Source organism: Myotis yumanensis, unplaced genomic scaffold (genome assembly GCF_028538775.1).
Source record: "Myotis yumanensis isolate MYYU_CA2020_CCGP unplaced genomic scaffold, mMyoYum1.0.hap1 SCAF_1, whole genome shotgun sequence".
In the NCBI taxonomy this organism is placed as follows: domain Eukaryota; kingdom Metazoa; phylum Chordata; class Mammalia; order Chiroptera; family Vespertilionidae; genus Myotis; species Myotis yumanensis.
This window is the reverse complement of record NW_027223752.1, coordinates 69,008,655-69,026,337: the sequence shown is the minus strand read 5'-3', so window position 1 is coordinate 69,026,337 and position 17,683 is coordinate 69,008,655. Positions and strand designations below refer to the sequence as shown.

The 17,683-nt window shown below is 40.8% G+C and overlaps 1 protein-coding gene across 2 annotated transcripts in view; it reads right to left on the bottom strand.

Annotated features, from left to right (window-relative positions):
• Nucleotides 1-14,926, bottom strand: part of FRMD5 (FERM domain containing 5) — a 291,605-nt gene extending 276,679 nt beyond the window's left edge. For both annotated transcript variants that reach the window (XM_070423593.1, XM_070423602.1), the window contains exon 1: nucleotides 14,825-14,926. In XM_070423593.1, coding sequence (XP_070279694.1) covers nucleotides 14,825-14,926 — 102 coding nt within the window. The remainder of the gene's footprint in view (nucleotides 1-14,824) is intronic.
• Nucleotides 14,927-17,683: the final 2,757 nt, after the last annotated feature.

Sequence of the window (17,683 nt, the reverse complement as noted above, 5' to 3'; positions counted from 1 at the left end):
CAGTGGGGTTTTTTTTTTTCCATTGCACTACACTGCCTACTGCATCACAGAGCAGTAAGAAAGGTCATACAGAATCCCAGCTCTCCCACTGGCTAGCTGTGAGATATTAGGCAAGTTATTTAACATCTCTAAGCCTTATTGTACTCATCTGTAATTAGGGATAATAATATTTTCTATCAAATGGGTAGGATTAAATAAAAGAGTGCATATAAAGTGTTTATCACAGGGCTCAAAACACATTAAGTACTCAAAAAAATTTTAATGGCTCAATTAACACATATTACAATTAAAATATATAATATTTACATTATATAAAATAACCCTAAAACACAATAATGGCACCATGTTATGTAGCCGTACGTTCCTTTTCATTGTAATTATGTCAGAGAAACATTAAGGAGAGGAACAAAGAATAATAAGTAGGCAAAAACAAACTACTGAAATATCATTTCCAAACCCTTATCTTTTTATTAGTCTATAACTGACTTTATTTTCAAGCATCATATATCAAAACTGATCTACTTATAAATAATCCTACATAATATTGAAAGTAACTGGATCCTAATCAAGTGAGAAAACTTTGTATAGTCATTCTGAACCATAAATCCTAACTAAAAATAATAAACATATTTGCTCAGGAAAACTAATCACCTTTAAAAACTGTTTATTATTTTTGAAAATAAATTACATATAAGTATCACTTTAAATGTATGCTATACATTTTGACATGTAGTACTTTCATCATTGTTAATTTTTTTTATTTTTATGGTTATTTCCTTTTTAATTCCTGATTCACATTGGATTGCATCTTAAGTTTCTCAAAGAAGTACATTTTAAGAACATTTTCTTTTATTATTTTCTAACTTAACTGCCTACATTATGGTTAGAGGATGCGATCTGAATGTTAGCAATTGTTGGAAATTAGTTGAGACTTCCTTTCTGACCTGGCAGTTGGTCAGTTTTTGTAAATGTTCCATGTATAATTGAAAATAATCAGCATTGTGCATTTATTAAATGCAGGATTCTATTTAAATAGCAGATCAAGATTATTAATTTATTACTCAAATATTCTGCCTGATTCCTCAGCTTCTGATAGTATCTCTCACTATAGTAATGGACTTGTCATTTTTCTCCCTATAATTTTGTCAGTTAATGTTTTATATATTTTGAAACTGTGCTGATAAGTACAGATAAATTCATGATTATTATCAAAAAATAATAAATAAAAACTGTTTATTATCATTACAGACTCATAAGAAATTGTAAAAATAGTATAAAGATGTCTCATATATCCTTCCCACAGCTTCCCCTGATGGTAACATCTTATATAACTATAGTACATTATCAAAACCAAGAAACTGATGTGTAAATTAAAATATAATTCACATCATAAAATTACCACTTTAATGTGAGCAAGTCAGTGGTTTTTAATATATTCCTAGAGTTGCACAACCATCACCACTAACTAACCACCTTTTAAAGTCACTATAACATAATTCTAAAGACCAGAAAATCTGATGTATTCATTTTGTTTATTTGTTTGGGGTTTTTTGTTTTGTTTTGTTTTGTTAATCCTGACCCAAGCATATTTTTTTCAACTGATTTTTAGAGAGAGTGGAAGGGAATGGGGGGGAGGGGGAGTGCGCACACAAGAGAAAGAGAGAGAGAGAAACATCAATTGGTTGCCACCCACACAAGCAAATAGGATTAAATCCGCAACCCAGGTACATGCCCTTGACTGGGAATCGAAATGAGACCCTTTGGTGGGTGAGGGGGACGCTCTAACCACTGAGAAACACAGACCAGGACTGATGTGTTCATCTTTAAAAATCTGTTTAGCTTAGATCAGAGGTAACTTTACATTTGCATTATTAATAATCCTCTTTATCAGAGGTAACACTTTCATTCATGCACATCTACAATCAACCTTTAGTAAGCCGCAGGTAAGACCTTAGCTACTAATGGTACAAAGATCTCATCTTTGCCTTTCAAACAGTTCACTGTCTAAAGCAGTGGTTTTCAACCTTTCTAATGCCGCGACCGTTTAATACAGTTCCTCATGTTGTGGTGACCCCCAATTTCATTGTTACAAATTGAACATAATTAAAGCATAGTGATTAATCACAAAAACAATATGTAATTAAATATGTGTTTTCCGATGGTCTTAGGCGACCCCTGTGAAAGGGTCGTTCGACCCCCAAAGGGGTCGCAACCCATAGGTTGAGAACCGCTGGTCTAAAGAGGGGTAGACGTGTACTTAAATATTTATATTTTAGTGTGAAAAGTGCTATAATAAGATCCCCCAAGGCACTGCCCAGCAATACTGGGTTGGGAGTCCACCCTGGAATAAGGAGGTGATTTGATGAGAGACTGGTGATTCCTGCAGCAAGAGAAAATGCATATGCAGGATGATAGGAAACAAAGCTAAAAGACTATAATTCAGTAGGCAATGGGAAAAGCTTGAAGGATTGTAAAAAGAAATGATCAGAGTTGCATTTTGGAAGCATGTGAAAGGTAGGAATGGGCCCACTGCTCCACAGGAGGATAAAACCTAGACCAGTGATGGAGAACCTTTTGAGCTCGGCGTGTCAGCATTTTGAAAAACCCTAACTTAACTCTGGTGCCATGTCACATATAGAAATTTTTTGATATTTGCAACCATAGTAAAACAAAGATTTATATTTTTGATATTTATTTTATATATTTAAATGCCATTTAACAAAGAAAAATCAACCAAAAAAATGAGTTTGTGTGTCACCTCTGACACGTGTGTCACCTCTGACACGTGTGTCATAGGTTCGCCATCACTGACCTAGACCATTTGAACCCCATATCTGGCTAGCATAAATGAGAGCCAGGGGAGGCAATGCAGGAGGCTCTGATGCCTGCCACCACTGAGGCTACAGTAGGAAGAGGAAGACTGAATTCATTGTGACCCCTATCATGCCTCAACAACACCTGAGCACTTGTAACTTCTTGCATGTTCCCATTTCATCCTACCTAACAGAAGAATCCTGTCGGAATGAGGAGTGGATTCAGCTTTGTCATGCTCCAATAAAATCCTGCTGGTCATTAAAATATTGAAATATTTCTCTATCAGTGGGCAAATAGCCACTGCCCTGGAGGCTCCTCCTCTCTTCCCTGGAACCACCCTCAACCTCCACGATTCAGCGCTCAATCATTTCTGACCAAGCAGAGGGCCCCAGACCCAGCTCCAGTGCACTCTAGCAGTCTTGGTCAGTGAGGTATTCACAGTGACTCATTGATAGTTGAATATTCTAAGTATCACTCCCACATGGGCAGCAAGTCCAGAGAGATACTTTAAACCAGCGCTACTCGAACAACCCTTTCACAGGGGTCGCCTAAGACCATCGGAAAACACATATATAATTACATATTGTTTTTGTGATTAATCACTATGCTTTAATTATGTTCAATTTGTAACAATGAAAATACATCCTGCATTTCAGATATTTACATTATGATTCATAACAGTGGCAAAATTACAGTTATGAAGTAGCAACAAAAATAATTTTATGGTTGGGGGTCACCATAACATGAGGAACTGTATTAAAGGGTCACGGCATTAGGAAGGTTGAGAACCACTGCTTTAAACCCTTAACCCTCTACTATCACACACAGCTGCAACAACAAAAAAATAGACCTCCAATACCCTTTCATTATCCCCCATCCAGATTCTCCCTCCAGACCCAACCAGGTATTTCTGCTTAAGGCTCGTCTTGCTCTATCCCGACTATTTTTCTGATTTTGATCTTTAGTGTCTCCCCTCAGTCAATTATTTCAATCTCCCTCAAATTTCACTAATTTCAGCTGCCCGGAGTAAAGACTTTCCTGGCCATGAGCAGTCACCATGTCCACTCAATCCCTAAGTGTCACACCTGAAGTCACGTAGACATAGAGCCTCACTGGGTCTATTCATCCATTATGAAAGAATTGCAAAAAAGTTAACAGAAAATTCCGAACATACTGAAAATTCATCTCAGTCCAGCCCCAAGATGTCAATTTATTTAGATATTAGTATTATCTTAAGCTCCAATTAATTAAAATACAAACACTTGTGTTAAAAGAACATGTATCACATTGTTTTAATGTATATTTATATGTTTTATGGTTGAATACTTTTAAACACCTTCTGCCACCACTATCATCATAAAAGGTGTGACCACCACACAAAGAATTTGACAACAAGCAAAGGTATAGTTTAGTAGTAATGGCAATCAGAAATTGTGATAAAAGACCTTATTAAATGAGTGGCCCATAGTATAAGTTAGCATAAAACAAAGGAGATAATAAAAGATAAATAGAAGAGCTATTGTGTCAGAAAAGATGGTAGGAAATAAAATTGTGGAATGTGGGAAGTAAAGTTTATCCACTTCTGTCACTTTCTTTTCTTTTCTTTTTAATATATTTTTATTTATTTCAGAGAGGGAGACATAAAAATATCAGTAATGAGAATCATTAATTGGCTGCCTCCTGCATGCCCCACACTGAGGATCCAGCCTGCAACCCAGGCATGTGCCCTGACAGGGAATCTAACTGTGACCGCCTAGTTCATAAGTCGACTCTCAACCACCAAGTCCGTCCAACTGTGCTGTGGCTATTCATTTAAAACATGCTTACTAAATGACCCAAAGTATATTTGAAAATAAGCAAAGAAAGTATTGATTTTTTCATATAAGCTATGCTGCTTATGAAATCTGACACTGCAATAGTTGGTTCAGTATCTTATATCCTGCAACTATACCAAGCAAACTTCCATTCCATTTTTTTAAAAAACCTATTTCACATGCACTGAAATCTAAAGCTTGGCATAAATTGAAGAAGTTGCATTGTAGTGCTGGAACTACCTTGTGTTTTGATCAGACTTTTATCTTTCAACAGCCAAATTTCTTCTGAGTGGGCTCCCAACGAGCTGATGAGATATTCTGTTGTACAGATGAGTGCGTACTGTGAAACTGCAGGCTCAATATGCCTCATAACATCCCAGGCATCATTGCCAGTCCATGCAGTCCTTCTGATCCACAAACCTCCAATTCCATAATAACTCGGGGCAGGGATCTTTTGGGTTTTTCTAAAGGGAAAAACCTGCAAAGAGGGTAGGCTAGCTGCCTTCTCCAGCCTAAATTACCCCTAGAAGTACTAGTACTTGAGAGCCTTAGGTGACGTGATTAATTCTGTTCCTTGTGTTGTGATCAATGTTCTTATCTGCTTGACTCGTGCCAAGCAGATTCTTACTGACACATCCTGCCTAGAGCTTCTGGAATCCTTTGGGACTCCTAAAGCCAACTCTTCCACTCAGGTGTCCTCAAAATAAGGCTGGGGTCCAGGCCCTTGAGTTAAATCAAGCTATAGAGAAAGAGGCTCTGCACCTGCCTGGAGGCAAAGGATAATGTGCCTGTCTATGGATGCCTGGATGGAATACCAGACTGCAAGGGTTCACAATGATTGGCTTCTTCCTACTACAAGTTCAATGGAAGTGGCCAGACATGTGAGTGTGCCTGGGGCATGCTGTTTTGATGTACCACTATTTCTTTTAGGTCTTGGGCCTGTGGGCCTTTGCTAATTTGTCTGGCTCTCATAATACCATTTCACAGCAAGCCTCCTTAATCTCTCCAACAAAGTGGAGTGCCCGTATTGTCAGTCATTCCCTATTCATCAGTTTTTAGACTATCCCTGCTTTTTTTCCTTTTCCAGAGCAAAATAACCTATTAGCATTGGCATTCTGCCGAACACTGATTGCCCAAATGCCAAATAGTGCTTTCTTAGAGGCTCCCATTCCCAAAGCTCTAGCCTGGCATTGTTTTGAGGGCTAAAAGTGCACCCCTGTGTAGGGCTGGGAACTTTGAAGCTGGCAAGCCTGGGCTCACTGGGGAATCTAAAGCTGCACTCCTTCGTCTTCTAGCAAAGCTATTCTTGGTGGCCACTTAGGTTTGGGAACAGAAATGCTAAGTATGCCTTTTAGGGATCCATGGGTCACAGTTCCTAACTGTTAACGCACAATTTAGGTGGCGATGTATCAGTTAAAGGATTTTCAAACATCAGTTAAATGTTGGGATTTGATACCCTCATTTTTGGTCAGATAAGTAAACTGATGCCAGGGATGAGGTCTCCTGGGAATAAAATTCACATGTAGTTGCTGCAGCCACAGAATTAAGACTGATATCTGAATCTACTTTTTCTTTAAATGGTGCCATTGCTGTGCGAAGAATCTTAATTTGTGTTATAGTTTTGGAATTAGATTTAACCCAACGTCAGCTTTAAGCGTTTTAGTTTAGATCGACTCCTCTGAACACGTCAAGAATGACTGAAATTTGCTGACAGTAATTTTTCCTAGACAAGTAGATTTCTGTTGTTTGCCTCAACTGTACCAGAGTAAGTCAGATAAACACAGTAAAGACTACTAGTAAGCATGTTTGGCTTTACAGTTTTAGCTTTTCTACCTAGAAGGAGCCTGCTATTTTGTCAGCCTGGAATGCCCTTTACTCCCCCCCGCCCCCACCCCAGCCCTTTTTCTGCTTTGGAACTCTTTCATGACCTAGTTCAAATCTCAACTCCTTTGAGAAATATCTGCTAATTTTGAGTCCCCGACATTTGCACCGCCACAGCCTATCACCTTGTCACAGCCCTGAATTCCAGGATATTTCACAGTTTGCTATTTACATGTTTGCAGTCCCTCAGCCCTTAGGCACCTTTACTCCTTCCTAATCCCTCCGTGCTTTAATTTGTAAAGATTTTCTTGAAAATCAATATACAAATATAAAATAATCCAATTATTTTTAGGTCATGGAACACAAGAATAAGGGCATCCAATTGGAATTATGACCCACTGTAGAATGTTTAGAGTCCTGCCCACTTGAAGATAGTTATGCATATCTGCAAAATAACCTAACTTTTACCTTACAAAGGTAGAGGACCCGTTAAGGCCATTGTGAAGGAAAAAAAAAATTTAAAAATGTGAGATTGACTCTTGGCTTCTCCTTCTCCTTCATCTTTTATATTCAGTCAATCAACAAGACTCATCAACTTTGTCTACTAAATCTCTGTATAAGCCATTAGTAGTGATTCTCAAACCTCAGCAAACGTAAGACTCACCCGAGAGACTTGCTACCATAAAACAGATTGCCGAGCTCTACCCCCCAAGTTTCTGATTTACAGTGGGGCCTTGACTTACGAGTGTCCCGACTAACGAGTTTTTCGAGATACGAGCCGTCTCGGCCGATTTTTTGCTTTGAGTTGTGAGCTAAAATTCGGGTTACAAGCCAGCTTCAGATACCCCACCGCTAGTTGGCGCAGCGAACGTCACAGTGAACGCCACAACATCAGCCCAGCATCACGTGTCTCACTCGTTCACAACTGATTTGACATACGAGTAATTTGAGTTACGAGCTCCATCACGGAACGAATTAAACTCGTAAGTCAAGGCCCCACTATATTAGGTCTGCAGTAGGGCCAAGAATTTGCATTTAATAAGTACCCAGGTGAAACTGATGCTGATCATCCACAACCCATACTTTAAGAAGCCACTGCTTTAACCCATGTCTTACTCTATTCCTCTTGCTTTTAACAAGGTTCACAATTTCTACAAAAGGAAAAGCGCCCCCGAGTTGTGACACAGTAAGATGGCTCTAATAAGACATAATAGCTAGGTTTGGTCCTGACCTTGAATGGTTTCCCTTGGTAAGCAGTGATTGTCTGAGGCTTTGAAACAATCCTTAATATACAGGAATGAATCCTAAAGCATTTCTGGAGTGGTCTAGAGTGTTTCTAAATATGGACCAGCAGATGAGGTCATGGTTATGCAGGGAGTCAGAAGTAGAGGAGGGGGAATAAAAGCTATAATCACCGTCAAAGGGGTGTTTTCTCTAGACAAGTGAATGGAGCTATTGTACACAAACTCAGTAGTTGCCAAGCATGTGGCCTAATTATATTGCCTGTATGAGCATGGCACGGAAGGATCTCCTTAGAGGACTTATTTCACACAAGTTGTTTCTAGTTTGACGTTAGCAAGCAAAAGCCTGGAGAATTGGAACCTAAGAGTCTTTACAACAGTGGTTCTCAACCTTCTGGCCCTTTAAATACAGTTCCTCATGTTGTGACCCAACCATAAAATTATTGTCATTGCTACTTCATAACTGTAATGTTGCTACTGTTATGAATCCTAATGTAAATATCTGATATTCAAGATGGAATTAGGTGACCCCTGTGAAAGGGTCGTTCGACTGCCAAAGGGGTCGCGACCCACAGGTTGAGAACCGCTGCTTTACAAGCTCCTGCCTTCCATATCCAGGATGTTACACAACTAGGTTGGAAAAACCACAAAGGTAAAACACCATTCTTAGAAATAGTGTAGCAATTACAATCAGTGAAAGACCAATGGAAGGGCCCTATCTTGTTCAAAATGTTGTCAACAATAATGAGGATCAGAGGGCGGCCTTGGGAGGCAAGAGGTCCGTAACTGAAATCTAGAAGCTGGCCTCCCACAGAAACTGTTCTCCCTAGTCTAGCTTTGGCTCTACCTATATTAAAATGTTTGTAGACGTTCAAAAAGTTGTATTGCCAACTTAAAGGAATGGAAGACCCAGCTATGAAGGACATGACCAGGTGTTTTGCATTTCTAACGAATACCCAGGTGAAACTGATGCGGATCATCCACAAACCATACTTTGAGAAGCTTCTGCTTTAACCCGTCCCATGCTTTAGTACTCTTCATATTTCTCAGCTGCATGAGGAAACCATTAAGGTGGTTGGCCTGAGCCCCAATGGTTAAAAGGCAGAGATAGAGGGGCAAGAACTGCCACCTGGCCTCTAGGAGAACAGCACGCTCCTCCCTAAGCTCCATGTAGTGAGATACAGAAGCTGTGGGGCTGTTGCCCATCCTCCGTTATACGGGATTCACATCTGTTGGACAAGCTCTGGCGAGGCACAGCTGAAGAAGAGTGACCTCCAAGAGGCAGCTCCACGAAACAGGGTCTGCAGAGTCAGACAGAATGTTACAGATGAGACTGTCAGAGGGAAAATGAAGTCAGCTTAAAATAGACATAATTAGAAACAGGTTGGGAAGCGTGGTTCACTTCCTGTTGGGGCAAAATGTTAGAAAATGAGGCTGTGAGGAGGTCATTTAATGTGATACTGACTTAGGGGAAAGGAGTAAAGGAGGGTTCTGTGACGGGGGTAATCCCTATACTCAGTATTTTAATTCTGCCAGACCTAACGCTCCTTGAAGCGCTGCACTACAGTGTTCATTTGACTTAAGCCTTCTAAACCTGCAAAGATGGAGAGGCTGGACCTGAAAAGCTTGAAATCCTAAGAGATAAACTTAAAAATCATAGAAGCTTTAGACTGGAGCTCCGCTTATTCAACAAAAGATAATTGCAGAAAGTTATCAGAGACCTTAAAGGCTCCATAAAATACCCTATTTACATACTGTACCTCTCACCAGGGAGAGGAGTTGCAGAAAGGTTTAGAAATGGAAGAGGTGAAACTATAAAAAGGGTTGTACAGTCGTTGGAAAATGTTTATTGTTTTCAGGCATAAGAAATTTTAGTGTTGAAGCTAACACAGCAATCATGTACCAGCACAAACAAATCAAAACAAATATTTATTGAACTATAACCATGTAAAGCAATGAACTAGGTACTATAATTCTTAGGGCTTAAGATTTACAGTTTTCTCTTGACTCTCTTCTTTATATGTTCTAAAGTACAGTCTATCTGAAAATAAAGTTCTAAAGGTAATTCAAAATATTTTAATATAGTAATTGTTACATCACTGGCAAATCCCTTCTAAAACTAATGCCTTGCTTCTTCTTATTGTGAGTTATACATTTTAATACCTATACATAAACCAAATGAATAATAAAAATGACTACTTTTCGCCTTTAGGTTGTTTGATTTCATTTTGGCAAACGCTTTTGTGTGTGTCATACTAATGATAGCACAGACATGGTAAAGAATCTCTGGACAATGTAGCAAACAGAAGACTCAAACACCACGTGCTCTTCTATTTTGCACTATGTTGAATAGCCTCATCTAACATATTCATTCCAAGCATTTAATAGAATGCAAATTAATACAAATACCATTGAGTGAAACCTGCTGTGGTGAATGCTTCTAGGTTTCTCTTGGATGCCACTGATGCTTCCTTAAACAGTACTTTTTCAAACACAAAAAGAATCAGAGCAAAAATACACATCTAGAATTTACCTTCTGTATGAAAAAGGATGATTTGCATTTTCTATAATGAATGTTTAAATACACAAATTAAGAAACAGAATACAAGGGATGTTAGGATTCTAGAGGTCTAATTTTGGAACTATCTTCGTCTTAAGAATTAGTTTTGCTTATTATTGTAACAGAGATCCTGAGACAGCGTAAATACTTTTAAAATAAAATATTTTTTAAAATTCATGAAAATACAATGAAACCAAGGATTCCGCTTACCAAATATGAAGCTGAAGTTCTTAGAAAAGACAAATCATGGTCCAGGCAATAAGTGCCCCTCTAAAGCCAAAGACTGAGTAGGATAGAAGTAAAGCAAATCTGAACTCTTAAAATTTAAAGAATAGTTCTAATCAAGATTCCAATCATCCCAGCTTTGGATTTTACAATTTCATTGAGATTTATGAGAAGTCCTTTTAAGGGAACTTATAGCTTAAATAAAACATTTCTCAATTCTATTTTTTATTTGCACAGAATAAGGCCCAATGTAAGTATAGTATATGACTCTTTCAATTTTCCCTATTATTTGTAATATTTCTAACTAATTTTCTCTTTACTGTGAAATAAGTACAGTGGGGCCTTGACTTATGAGTTTAATTCGTTCCGAGACCGAGCTCATTAAGGAGCTCGTTAACTCAAATTACTCTATCAACTCAATGCAAAAAAATCAGCCGAGAGACAGCTGGTATCTCAAAAAACTCGTTAGTCGGGGCACTCGTAAGTCAAGGCCCCACTGTATTAACATTCCCATTTTATAGATGAGGAAATTAAGGTACAAACAGGTGAAGTGACTTAGGGAGAATGGATAAAAGGGAAAAGATGGGATTTAGAGACAAAAGAATCAGCCACCTGCTAGCTTTGAGCAAGTCCCTTCACCTGGGCCTGTCTTTCAATTATAAAATGAGGATAATACCACCTACCTCTCAAATGAGTGAAGCACATAGCAGAGAGCCTCGTACAGAGTTAGCCATTCAACAAACATCGGCTCTCCCACGAATCCACAATCCCATTTTCTTCAGCTGGTACAACGGTTATAATGTTGTGAGGTACATGAGATACTATAACACAGGTAGAATGCCTGACAACTACAGGGCTCAGTACATCTGTTCTCTCCCCTAACATTGCCTGCTTTACCCTTACACGGGTAAGGGTACAGTTACTAAGTGGCTGAGCCACATCAAACCCAAACCTTAATTTCATTATAGAACTGTCTCTGCACACACACATTTTTATTAATGGTAGTACCTCATTAACTGCAAAAACCAATTTAACCTAGCTATTTAATCAGTAGTTATTTTAATAGGTTCCAGTAAAATCAAATTCATTTCTAGGGTAGCTCTACTTTTCAATAATCACAAAAGGGTTTAATATTTCTGACTTGAAAATATGTATTTTCCAATATATATTTCTACTGGCATTTATGCAACAAATATTCTTAATATTTTATAAACTATTATAACCTGAAAGATAGTTAAAAGTTTATTCCTTAGGATATCATATGCCTAAGCTTTAAAATGACTCCATTTGGTATACTGCATTCAAAGATATTAGGTAGCTTTTTTACTTTTCCTATTTTTCTACCAAGTAAAATAATAAAGTAAGGCAGTAAATGTGGTAAATAAATATAGACATGAATAAAATAAAAGAGATGTGCAAAAAATATGGACCAGATCTGCATTTATGAGACAATGACCTTCAAAACTGGCAGGGAGCTGTGAACAATGTTCTTCAACAGGGGAGCAATTACACTACAACCTTACTATGTATGTGCGCTTTCATTTCTCATGGTCTACAAATACATTTGCATATCAGAAAGAATAAAAAGAATAGTTTGATAACTGTGGCAACCTTCATTGAGAGGACATAAGGCATTTTCATTACCTTAATAATCACATCCTAAATGCCAGATCAGTATAACTGCTGCAATATTAAAGGCTAGAGTCTAGCGGCTAGACCAATACTTTTGACAGAATTTCCTACGACTGAAATTTACCAAATGTGGCTATTGCAACTCTGCTTTGCCTAAGTGGTCTCTAATGATCTCAAGAAGCACTGAAATCTTTCTGAAATAGATACCTTTTTAAAATAAAAATATGGCATACAATACCATAAGGAAAAGAAGTTCAAATTGTCACCACATTTTTAAAAAATATACGGTACTGCAATTGCTAAAATGTTGGGAATATTGCTTTAACCTAATAAGTAGCTCACAGTTTCTTTCAATTCTGATTTTAAAACCCCTGTACCCAGTATTTTATAAATAAGCACACAAACACACACACAGAAATGCACCAGGGGAAAAGTTGCTAAGAAAAGCTTAGTTTCTGAATGCTCAGATAAGCTATATAAACAAAATTAATTTCACATAAAATACTGTCTTTTCTTACATTTCCTCACACAGATAAAAGCAACAGCATTTCACAATAGTGGTGCCCCAAAATAACCAGATTACATATACTTTAGAATTCCTGTGTCTTTTAGATTTTATGCAAGAATCACCATGCACAATCGTTAACATGTCTCGACAGTGGACACATTACAGTATGGTCACTTCATACCAAGCTTAATTTTTATAATTGTATTTTTAATTTTCCTAAATTTTTATAACATTAAATTATAGTAAATAAACACAACCACACAGTAAGCATAAATCCAAAAAGTTCTGCTGAACTTAAAAATAGTATTTTTTCAATAGTAATGAAAACTACCCACAACTTTAAAGGTTCTACTAACTGGGAAAAATAACCAATTGCCTTATTGTGATACCTTAAAACCACAAGATTATCACTATTGGAGTGGAGGCATGAATTGTGTTTCATTTTTACTCTACACCTTGGCAAAAGTTAATGATCTGTCCTGGAAATTTTATTTCACCATGTGTATACCCCAAAAGTCTTTTTAGGAGTCATGAAGTCTAAATCTTGTACTGCCCTTAATATGCTCTTGTGCAAAGCCTTAAATTTTAAAACAAAAGGGTAAATACTTTAAAAGCTCTAGACAATGTATTCAAATGGTGAAAATGTCAACTCAATGTTTTCTCCCCCCCCCCCCCCACTAAAAACAAAAAACTGTACATGACATAAAGATACAAAAGAAACAAAAAGTGGCATGCCACTTATTCAGTAAGGAAATAACACATAACATCTCTATCATATTCAACTACAATAATCCTTTCACTTGATGGCTAGCATCTTTACGATTGCCTAATCTGTATTTAAGTGACCTTAAAAAAGAGGTTTTGTTCTTTTTCTCTGCCCTCACGGATCTTTGGCAGCAGTCATCACTTATGCCCAGAGCTGGTCTGGGAGGCGGGGGGAGTGGAGTGGAGAGAAGGCAGAACTGAGCACGGAGTCAGCAGAGGCAGCTGCTCTCCTACACTACCCAGCGTCTTTCTCACACACCGCTATTTTCCGCTATTGAGCACCGTCAGCAAATAAATAAATGGGGAAGGGGGGCAGGCAGGGAGACAAAGAGGGTAGGACCCGGGGCCGACAGTTTTTGTCTGCCACATCGGAGGCGAGAAGCCCTCCGGTTTCTTGCTGAAATAGGGATCAGGTGAGACCCCTGCGGGTTCAACTCAATTGGCTTCTCCAGAAAGAGCAGTTTTCCGGCGGGGAGCGCAGGACCCACCCGGCTGCTGAACTGAACACCGGAGCATTGTCAGTGTTTCCTACCTCTGACTTTAGAGAGGAGGAGAGAGGGCTGTGACTGCGTTCCTGGGGAAGACTACTCCTCCTGACGTGCCACACAGCAGCAGTGAAGGAACATAAGCCAGAGGTTGTATGTAAAAAGCCCCTCAAAAACACCAGGTTCTGGGGAAATGCTGGGCAGCATTATCTTATTGTTGGCGTTTTTTTGTAAGTCACCGATTCTTTCTCGCCACTGTCAACCCTCAAATCGCCGGGACTTGTTGCTAAATCTTCACCTCACGCCGCACCCCCCCCCCCCAGAACTGCCCATCAGAATAAGATTTGGGGAGCGAACGGCGGAAGGGGGCGGGGGGGCTAGATCTTTAACATCCAGAGGGCTGGCTGCGTTGCCTTCAATAGGCCACTATGCATGGGCTGCGCGTTCAGTTCTACCTTCAGAGAGCTCTGACTCACAAATGCTGGGGGGGGGGGGGGAATTATGACATATACCATTATCCTTCCAACCAAGGAGAGATAAGAAAAGCCAGCTAGCCGTCCTTGCTGGGCCGGAGAGCCAAAGCCTGCGCCCCCCGACGGGGCGGCCGGGGAAGGAGCCTCCAGCCCTGCCCGCCTCCCTCCGGACGCCCGCGTAAGATGCCCCCTACCCGGGCTGGCTCCAGAAGCCAGGACGAAGCGCCCTTACCCCGGGAAGAGCAGGGAACGAGTTGGGGATCCGGAACGCGGCGACTCGCCCCGCAGCGGCGCAAAAACGCCCAGTGCCTGGCCACGGACAGGAGCTCGGGAGGAGGCGCCCTGCAACGGGGCCGTCCTCCGTAGCCAGGGGCGGACAAAGCGCTGGGGTCTGGGGCGACTCCGGGCAGCGGCCAAAGGAAAGGGCCAAGTTGGCCAGACTCGGGAGACGAAGGGGTCCCGCGGGCGGGGCGGCGCGGCACTGACCTGGATGGTGCAGGTGTACTCGCTGTCGTCCAGCAGCCGCACGGTGCAGCTGTACTCGCGCTCCAGGCTCCTGCTGCTGCCGCTCATCAACCTGCTCAGCATCTTCCCGCCCGCCCGCCGCCCCCGGGAGAGACGCCGCGGCGCTGCGGACCCCGGACTAGGCGCCCCTCAGCGGGGCAGCTCCGCGCCGAACCCGGGCACCTGCACCATCACCCCAGCCCCGTCGCCGCCGCTGCCTCCTGCTGGCCCCGCTCCTCTTCCTTCTCCTCCTCCCGGTCCGCCACCGCCTCCCCCAGCCCAGAGCAAGCACCGTGCTCTCGCTCCTCGGCGCCCTAGTGTTGGTGCCCAGCTCGTGGGGCGGGGCCTCGTCCGGCGGGGGCCCAATGGGGGTCAGCGCGGCGGAACCGAGTGGCAGACGGCGCAACCAATTGAAATCGTAGGCTGAAATGATGGACAAGTTAGGGAAGCAATCACGGAAAAACAGTCGGAAAGAGCCGAGCCGGACCAGCCTTCTAGCGTCCCAAACGAGGGGCTCTTCTCCCTGCAGTTTCTACAAATGCTATTTCCCCTCCCCCGAGCCAGATGTGGGCACTCGGCTGGACCGATGTCTGCTGTTTGGAATACATCTGGGCTCTGCTTCAGAGGCCAAGTCCTATACTCCGCTACGCCGCGGTTCCCGCCCTCTCAGGAGTCGGGGCGGTGCGAGACCACAATCCCAGCACCTGCAGAATGCACGCACCTTCCGCTCCAGACCTGGAGGCTGCCCCAACCAGCGATCCCACGTCTCCCGGACGAGCCTCTCGGCCCTCGCCCTTTTATTTTGGGGAACATGCACATTCTACAGTATTTTACAGGAGCTACTTAAGTGAAAGCTGGAGGGTTCGCGGAGATTCTTAAACACCCAGGTTTAACCCCTAGAAAACCCTTCACTCTTAATACCCTTTGCCTCTTTCCTTTTATTTTCAGAATACAAAAGGAGACCGGGGTGTCCTCCTTCAGCCAGTACGGAGCAGGGGGGAGCGATGGCTCAATCAGTTCCTTGCACCTTTAGAACTAGAATTATGTCTTCAAACTTCTTCAACAAAAGTCAAAGAAAAAATTGTCTCCTGCCCTCTGTGACCCCCACATCTCAAAACCTCATGTTACTGACGAAAAGTTCACTAAGGGATAGTACTCTCCCTCAACATTTTTTGATGGAATGAAATGCCATAAAAGAATCATATCAACACAGGACATTAATGCAGTAGTAAATACGTTAATTTAAAAATAATGAAATATGCAGTTGCCTATTATTTTCATTTAAATTGTTCTTGTTTATTTACACACATAACAAGATGAAACCTGATACTGTCCTAGAAAAAAAAATCTAACCTTTAAAGTATGCTTCTTCCCTAGTGTCTTTGGATTCAGTATTTCTCCCAATTTATTTGCTTCGAACCCTCTCTCCCCACTTTGTTTGTGATCGCCACAGTAACCTGGATTGCTTTCCTTATTAGTTGCATTCTCCCTGTAGCATTTAATAGACATAGGAGGGGGTTCCTCTTTTCAATACAGTCCTGGAGGTGTTAGTTAAGAACCGGGAACCACTGAGTCTGGTTTCTAGCCATAAAACCAAGTGTGAGCTCTTCTGCTCTGTAGCTCAAACAGGTAACCTGATGCCTGCAACATAATAGGTACCCAATAGTTGTTTGTTAAATAAAGCAAATGGAATTGATAATTATTTTACAGTATCTAAATTCCAGGGGAAGATCTGTAAAGAAACTAAGAGAAATTCAGGAAAGTCCTGGAGATGAATGAAATTATTAATATGCCAAAGTAACATGGTACAAAGCTCAGTTTTGTTGTGTAGTTGAGAGAAGATAATGAGATTTCAGCTAGGCAGAACTTTTGTTGAAAGAAAAGATGTTATAGATGATATTTGTTATAGAATCTATAAGAGCAAGAAAAAATACCCCAGAAGCTAGAGGAAGACCAGAAGTGTGATGGTAGGGAAGTGTCTTTAACAGCTTATGCAAATAAGCAGCTGTTAGAATAAAAACACAAAGTACCATGAATCCAGAAAAGCTCTAAGGAACTGAATGCAACCTTTTTTCCAAGTATGACCATAGATGCATTCACCAGCGATTAGATTGTGGCTGCTAAGCCAGTGCATTAGGAAACATCCTTGCCCTGGCTGGTTTGGCTCAGTGGATAGAGAATCAGCCTGCGGACTGAAGGGTCTGGGTTCGATTCCGCTCAAGGGCACATGCCCAGATTGTGGGCTCGATCCCCAGTAGAGGACAGAGGCCACCGATCAATGATTCTCTCTCATCATTGATGTTTCTATCTCTCTCTGTCTCTGCCTTCCTCTCTGAAATCAATAAAAACATTTTTTAAAAGAAAAAAAAGAATCATTCCTGCTCAGCCTAAGAAAATCATGTTAGCTTAGATGCTCACCTTATTGAAAAACCAGTTAGATACTCATCCATGCTCATCCATAATATCTGTAAAAAGCTTCAAACTCTCCCTTACTCTCTGATACAGAACATTTCGTGAAGGAGACAGAGGATGGACAAATAATGGGAGAAAAGCAGTAACCAATCAGTTTCTGGTTAGATGTATTTCTCTGCAAGACTCAAAGGGAACTAACTAAAGGCAGAAGTCTAAGGAGAACTAAAAAGAAAGCGCTCGTATAAAATCAAACTGAGAAATACTTTGTTTACCTTTGTTTTTCTCAAGTTGATTGCGTGGATTGCACAGGATAGAAAGGGTTTGTTCAATAAAAGGCCTCATGTACCCTTGAGAATCAGTGTCATAGCGTTAATGAGTTTTTTAGTATAAAGGAGGTCATATTTAAAATTAAAGTCCCAAGTACAATGG